Here is a 7,895-nt window from a genome sequence, read left to right on the forward strand (position 1 = left end):
GCCCAGTGGGGGCAGCATTCTGCTCTCATTCAAATGCAGGTGGCTTCGGTCCCCAGCTCCGAAAAAAAGAAAAGAAAAAAAAAGAAATGCAGGTGGCTCCAAAACCCATCTCCACTTGGCTCTCTATTCCTGTATCTCATGGTGGGGGCATAGAGCAGTAAGTCTGGTCATACAACTAGCAGCTCTCCCATGACATGACTGTACTTGGCTCTGTATCTTCCTACTTGCCTATTTTTCTCTGCAGAAGCACCTTTCTCCCAGGGCCCTAAGAAAGAGCTGAAGTTTTACTTACTCACCTCCTGTCCATCATAGTCCCAATTTACTTTGTAACTAACCTGTCAGTGCTGAGAGCCTTTTTTAGACCCCTTCTTTCTTGCTGTTTCTCCTATGCTTAGTTAGCACTGCTGTCACAGTAACTTGATGAACTCCCTTCGCTGACTTCCAAATGCCTGCTGAAAAAGATACCCTGCCCCAAAGCGAAGGATTGAATCCTTACTCATTCACACCAGGCAGCTGTTCTGCCACTCATCTGTAACCCAGCCCAACCAAAACAAAAATATTTGAGACAATGTTGTGCTATATAGCCTATACTGACCTTGAACTCATAATTCTCCTGCCATGACCAGTCTAATCGCAAACTCCTAAGGCTAATGCTCAAATATGATCTTCTCTCCTCCTGCATACATGTATTATCAGTAACATTTCCAAAACTGCCTCCTGCAAATTCAACAGGATGCTGGGAGACTTTAGATGGGAATGGCAGCTTCATTCTGTAATGCTTTTCCTACTTGGACTCCTCACCCCTAAAGTTTTCCCAAGACAATGACCCTCCACTTTGCAACTAAAAAGCTGGTTCGTGGTGTAGTTCCCACGCCTGAGCTTAGACCACTTTGGATTTCAAGTTTCAAGTACTCTCTGCCCTCAGGACATGTCCTTGACTCACAACAGGAAGACTCTGTTGTAAGTTCTCTGCAGGGTAATGTTCAAAACCAGCACAATGACTTGCTTCACTTTTATTAACCTTCGCCTAAAACTAGGAACAGTCCATCTGTTCATCAAGAGGCCCACGAGTGTGTCATCCTACAGTGTGCGGAAGGAACACCACTTACAACTACAGATCTGTATTCACCTGGCAGCAGCTGCCCATGTAACACACCAGAATGTCTGTCATTATTAAAGACAGAACAGCTCGCACGAGACCAGTCTGAAGGCGAGAATCCACAGGAACTCATGTACATGGACGAGGAAGCTGGAGGAAGGGTACAGGACCCGAGTGCACAGGATAACTAATCTCAGCTGGGCGACTACACACAGCTGTGGTCCCAGCCTCATAAGGTTGTATTAGGACACACAGTGACACTGCCCCGGAGGGTGTGTCTGTGTATGCTGTTTGTGGGTGTCTGTGCATACGTCTGTTTTGTGTTGACCAGCTAGTCCTGGACACGGCCTGGCCTAGGGTATATACGAAAAATCCAGTGAAATCCCATTGTAGAAATCGATTTTCTCTTTCCCAGCAGGTATCAGTTGCAAATAGCTTCTTGGTCACACATGGGACTTAGTGCTGGGATTTTATAAGATTTAAAAAAAAAAAATTAAGTATATGGGTTACAGTTAAGCAAATAAAGGAAGCTCATAAATAAGAAAGAAATGAGGGCACTTCATATAAAGAAAACAACACACCAGAAAAGAGAGCTCAGTCGTGAGAAGTAAACATTGTTTCTTAGGACACAGCCACTGACCTGATTGTTCTGTAGTTCCCAGTGAATCACCCGATTGTCAGATGCTCCAGACACCAGCTCTGTGGACGGGGCTGGAAAAGTTGTATCTCAGTAAATATTTGCATTCACACCTTTTTTTTTTTTTTTTTTTTTTTTTTTTTTTTTTTGGAGCTGGGGACCGAACCCAGGGCCTTGCGTTTGCTAGGCAAGCGCTCTACCACTGAGCTAAATCCCCAACCCCTCATTCACACCTTTTCTTTACTTAGCTATTTCCTTTCTTCTTGGTTTTGGTTTTTGTTTTTGGGGGTTTTTTTTTGTTTTGTTTTGGGTTTTTTTTTTTTGGTTCCTCCAGACAGGGTTTCCAGGTGTAGCCTCTGGCTGTCTGCTCCCTCCATAGGCCAAGCTGGCCCTGAACTCACCAAGATCCCCCTGGCTCTGCCTCCTGAGTGCTAGGACTAAAGGTATGAGCTACCACCTTTTCTTAAATAATCAAGTTTTTAGAAAATCTAAACTATCTGGTGAGAGAACTTTATTAGAGGATCACAGTGTAACATATATAATTCATTTTATGTAACATCATTTTAAAATGGAAGGTAAAATAAATATGTCACAGCAACATCCTATGAGGTCATCTGAGCAGTCTTTGATGTCAAGTGGTGGCAATTAATATAGTTATAGCTGTGATTCTGCACATATGGTAAGAGCTGTCCTCTGTATTACATAGTAGCTTTTACTGACTTGATGTAAGACTTACTCTGATTTGGCAATTGAGATAGGTAGTGTATATTAAGCTTCTTTTCATAGAAAAGTCTCACAATTAAAGCAAATTCTGCATTTGTGCCTGGATCATAGAATGGAAAGGAACTGAACTCAGAGTACAGGACAGCAGTACAGTAGATACAGAAACACAACAGGAATCCCACTGGCTTGAGAGTTTACAGCAACCAATAGGGTAGTGGAAAATCCTGGAGATGGAGAGATGGCTCAGCAGTTAAGAGCACTCTACTCTTCCAGAGGTCCTGAGTTCAGTTCCTAGCAGCCATATGGTGGCTCACAACCATCTGTAATGGGATCTGATGCCTTCTTCTGGTGTATCTGAAGACAGCGACAGTGTACTCATATACATTAAATAAATAAATAAAAAATCTTAAAAAAAAAAAAAAAAAAAAAGAAAAAGAAAAGAAGAACAGAAAGCCCTGGAGTCAGAATGAGGGGGATAATCCAAGGCAGTCAAGCACTCTAAACCTGTGTTCTACTTCACACTCTTACAACCCTAAGAAGCTCTGAATGTGGGCCATGTGTGTCAGCATTAGAAGTCAAATACTGCTTAATAGTTCCCCTAAAAACTACAATGATGCTGGGTCTGGGAACACACACCTTTGGCCCCAGAATGCAGGAAAGAGGCAGGGGGAGGGCTACGGATTTGAGGCCAGTATGGTCTACATAGTGAGTTCTAGGCCAGCCAAGGCTACACAGTAAAACTGAGTCTTTAAAAAACAATAATAATGGGGTTGGGGATTTAGCTCAGTGGTAGAGCGCTTGCCTAGGAAGCGCAAGGCCCTGGGTTCGGTCCCCAGCTCCGAAAAAAAGAACCAAAAAAAAAACCAATAATAATAATAATTACACAATCAAGATAGCTCATTAGGTAAAGGCACCTGCTATCCTTTCACTAAACTAAACCTATCGCTTGAGTTTAATCCCCAAACCCTCAAAGGTGGATGACTTTTTCCACATGCACTGTTCGTGGCATGCACCGTAACCCCACTGACAATAGTAATTTAATTACTGATGTACAAAATATGTTGTGTTGGCTGGTTTTGTGTCAATTTGGCACAAACTAGGCATTGGAGAGGAAGGAACCTTAGTTGAGGAAATGCCTCTGTAAGATCCAGCTGTAAGGCATTTTCTCAATTAGTGATCAATGGGGGAGGGTGTCAGCTCATGGGTGGTGTCATCCCTGGGCTGGTGGACCAGGGTTCTATGAGAAAGCAGGCTAAGCAAACTGGCGATGCAAGCCAGTAAGCAGCACCCTTCTGTGACCTCTACATCAGCTCCTGCTCTAGGATCCTGCCCTGTTTTGAGTTCTTGTCCTGAATTCCTTCAATAGTGAATAGTACTTTGGAAGTTGAATAAACCCTTTCTTCTTCAACTTGCTTTTGGCCATGGTGTTTCATTGCAGCAATAGAAGCCCTAACTCAGACAAAGGTTAACACAAATTTTCATGGGAGCTAAAGAATTCTAATGCTAGAACCATAAAAAATTAGTAAGAACAAAAGCACAATGTTGAATGTCTACAAGGCTCTTTAATGTCTGGCTATATTAAAAAACAGCTGAAGGGGCTGGAGAGATGGCTCAGCGGTTAAGAGCACAGACTGAGGGCTGGGGATTTAGCTCAGTGGTAGAGCGCTTGCCTAGCAAGCGCAAGGCCCTGGGTTCGGTCCCCAGCTCCAAAAAATAGAAAAGGAAAAAAAAAAAAAAAAAAGAGCACAGACAGTTCTTCCAGAGGTCCTGAGTTCAAATCCCAGCAACCACATGGTGGCTCACAACCATCTGTAATGAGATCTGATGCCCTCTTCTGGTGTGTCTGAAGACAGCTACAGTGTACTTATATATAATAAATTTAAAAAAAAAAAAAAAAAAAAACAGCTGAATTTCCTATCTGCCTCTTTGTTTAGTTTGTTAAGTATCACACGTCATGTGGCTGATAGGAAACCACACAGCATACTCATGACAGCCTGTGAATGAATACACTTCTTAGTATTATGAAAACAACATGGGCCTCACACATCTCAGGATCACCTAGGGTCCTTTGATCCAGTACAGTTCCTTACTTTTCAGACAATGCCATCAAGTGCAACGGAGAAACAAGGTCTTATCAAATAAAGCAATAGTTTATCTATGGCAGAAACAGACATGGGTCGACTGCACCCATGCCCTGCTCACAGGTTTCTCAATCAAAAGCCAAGGCACAGGGTATACCCATGCTTTACCTGAGGTCAAGTAAGAACACTATTCAGCCATTTCACTGGGTAGACTTTTAAATTTTTTTTCCCAAACATATAACATCAGTGAAGGAAATGCGAAATTATGAAAAAACAATGAAAGAAAAACTACCAACCATACTTTATCAAAAAGCATTTGAGATCAACCCTCTTAGCTTAATACTTACAGCCATCCTCTGTACGTATCCAGTGTAGGCAGTTGACTCGAGCGGTGTGACCATTCAGATTGGTAATAACTACCTTTTTCTTTAGAGAGAGGGAAAAAAAATTAGTAGAACGTAGCCTACAAAGGAATTGGGAAGCAAAAATCAGTTATCATTTGTTGACGCAATAAAAACAGCAGAATCCTATCAACAAAATCAGTAGAGCTGCGTTTCAAGCTGTACACCTCTAACTACAGCTTGCCACCCATTCACCAGACAGCTTTCAGGTCTTCCGCACATCACTCCCAGAATCCTATTAATAAATGAAGATCTCAGCTCCCTGGATCCTCATCTACATCGCTCTGCTCATACAACCCACCTTGTCAGCAAGCCTGTCTTGACTCTCCAAGATAAGCAAATAGTCCCTTCCTTGTGGGTCACAGTCCTTAGCAAAATACTATCAAAATGCATTACATTGAAGATTTAGTTCATTTATTTTTATTTCATGTGCACTGGTGTTTTGCCTGTATGCATGTCTGTATAAGGGTGTTGGATCCCCTAGAATTGGAATTAAAGAAGTCAAGTGAGCAAATCTTGGCTGTGGGTAAAGTAAGGCTGCTGGGTGTTGGAAATTGAACCCAGATCCTCTGAAAGAGGAGCCAGTGCTCATAACTGCTGAACCATCTCTCCAGCCCGAGTTAATTGCTTAAAGAAAGAAAAATCTGCAGTCAATGTATACAAAGTTGTGGCTAGTCAAGTGGTAGGTTCTTTAGCCTGAGTGACCAGTGACACAAGGTCATGAGGCCACAACTATCATAGTCCTTCTAAATCTGATCCCTGCGAGTTCTACCGACAGATTCCCAGCAGATCCTCAGCCACCCTTGGGCAGCCTTACTTCACCCACAGCTAAGATGTGCTCACTTGACTTCTTTGGAGCCCTTCCCATGTTCGTTATCAACAGTACTGACTTGATGCCAGCTTGTGTGCCAGAATTTCTCATGGTCTGGATAAAAGAACAGGTAAATACACATATACTAATATATTTAACGAATGAGCCCTCTGGGGCTGGATGGAGTTCGTTGTCTCTCCCTCTATGCTGAGAAGTAATTACTCATTATCTTTGTGGCGTCACAACCCCTACAGAAAGCTTGGAGGGTGGGGAGGCTCAACATGTTGAATAAACATCGTCTTCAAATCTGTATTGTAGCATTTCGTGTGTGCTCGTGTGCACACCTGTGTGCACATTTGTGTGCATGTATGTGCATGCACGTGCCATAGGCTGACATCTTTCTTCATCAATTCTCCACCTTATTTTCTGAACCTGAGATGTGTTTCAGTTAGATGGGTAGCCAGTGAGCTCTGGAGTTACATACAGACATGCCTGGCTTTTACATGGGTGCCGGGGAATCTGAATTTAGATCTTGCTTGTTCAGCAAGCACTTTACCCATTAGGAGCCATCTCTCCAGTCCCACATTTCAAGTGTTCCTACTCCTTTAATTAAATACCCAACCAGAAAAATACTTAACGAAGCATTTTGGGGGTTCTATAATATGTTAAAATATACGTTTAAAATCCTCTAACATGACTATCAGGTTATCATTACAAAATATAACAGAGGTGGACATAGTGGCTCAGGTCTGTAGTCTCAGCACCTGGGAGGCTAAGGCAAGAGGATGGTGAGTTTGAGGGTAACCTCAACCAACACTGGATTCAAAGGCAAGTCAGCCTGGGCTACAAAGCGAAACACTAAACCTTAAAAACATTTAAAAAATGATGGAAGCTATTCGGGAACAAATCCACTGAATCCACTGATTTCTGCCCAAAGATGGGCTTCTACACGCTTAGTTAACCACTGGCTGAAGGTCAATGTAAAGTTAACCTTTGGTTTGATGTGCTTCTTCTTGCCAATCAAAAATGAATGAATATATAATTGATAATAAGACCAGCATGTTAATAGATAAGAGGAAATAATTTTTTATATAGAATTTTGCATCTGCAAAGTTGAAGAAAACAGGATTTCAAATCAAATTTTAACAATGCAGCACTGTGAGAAAGTCAACTCTATATAGTTTTCAGCGTTTCAACAGACACAAGGACCCATGCAACACTTAACTGCACCATCCTAAAGTAACCGGGGAAAACGGTTCTAACCTGATACTGTGCATTACTTACTTGAAAAGTTGAACAGGAAAACGGCCAAGTAATAATCATCTGGCTGACATTCAAAAAAATGGGCTAAGTCCTGCCTTATTCCCATCTTCTTCTTTACCCCATAGTTCCTTAAAAGCTGCATTCACATACCTAAAATATCCGTAACATTTCTTTGCAATTCAATATAAGTTCCTTAACTATACAGAGGGGTAAATAAAGAATTCAAATGCTTTAACCCACGTCTAAATTTCAATTCTAAAAGGTATTGAGAAGGGTGTCACCATTGGGATTTCAGCTTGGGGATCACAAGCCACGGTCACCCTAGATTGACCCTGCCAGGCGCAGGATAGAGCAGAGCCCAGGTGTCTAGAAGGGCTCTCCTCCTCGACCCCTGGAGTATGCAGATTCGCGCACTTGGCCTGCAAGCTGGGCCCGTACGCGCGCATCCTAGAGGTTTGAAGTCCACCTAATCCCTCGTACCTGAGGGTCATAGAGAACAACGGAGCAGGATGTGCCGAAGGCCAGGAGCCCTCCGGGCCCGGAATTCCAACTCAAAGCTCCTCGAGCCGGGTTCGGGCAGCAAAACACAGAAGACACCTCCAACGCAGAAGAAACCATGATGCCAGATGCTCACGGCCCAGACACTCCCGCGCACTTCCGCCCCAGAGCGGAACTACTCTAGCTAGCCGCGGAAACTCCGGCATTCGCCAGCCGGTCCGTATTTCGAAGGGGCCGGGGCGGGGCTAAAACGCCCCTCCGCAGACCACGCCTCCCGGCCACGCCCCCGTCCGCTGGCGTGGTTCTCTCCCTTATCTTTTGCTTGCCACGCGCATCTCTCTGACCGCTGCTCCGCGCGTGAGCCAGGCCTGACCACTGTATG

At 43.5% G+C, this 7,895-nt stretch overlaps 1 protein-coding gene across 1 annotated transcript in view; it reads right to left on the reverse strand.

Annotated features, from left to right (window-relative positions):
• Elp2 (elongator acetyltransferase complex subunit 2) overlaps positions 1-7,715 on the reverse strand; it is a 36,773-nt gene extending 29,058 nt beyond the window's left edge. Inside the window, exons 1-3 of the mRNA XM_032885350.1 lie at positions 7,496-7,715; positions 4,888-4,966; positions 1,740-1,810 (exon numbers count right to left, since the gene is read on the reverse strand). Of these exons, the coding sequence (XP_032741241.1) occupies positions 1,740-1,810; positions 4,888-4,966; positions 7,496-7,633 (288 nt within the window). The 5' untranslated portion in view covers positions 7,634-7,715. The remainder of the gene's footprint in view (positions 1-1,739; positions 1,811-4,887; positions 4,967-7,495) is intronic.
• Positions 7,716-7,895: the final 180 nt, after the last annotated feature.

The sequence above is a fragment of the Rattus rattus genome, chromosome 15, assembly GCF_011064425.1.
Source record: "Rattus rattus isolate New Zealand chromosome 15, Rrattus_CSIRO_v1, whole genome shotgun sequence".
Lineage (NCBI taxonomy): Eukaryota > Metazoa > Chordata > Mammalia > Rodentia > Muridae > Rattus > Rattus rattus.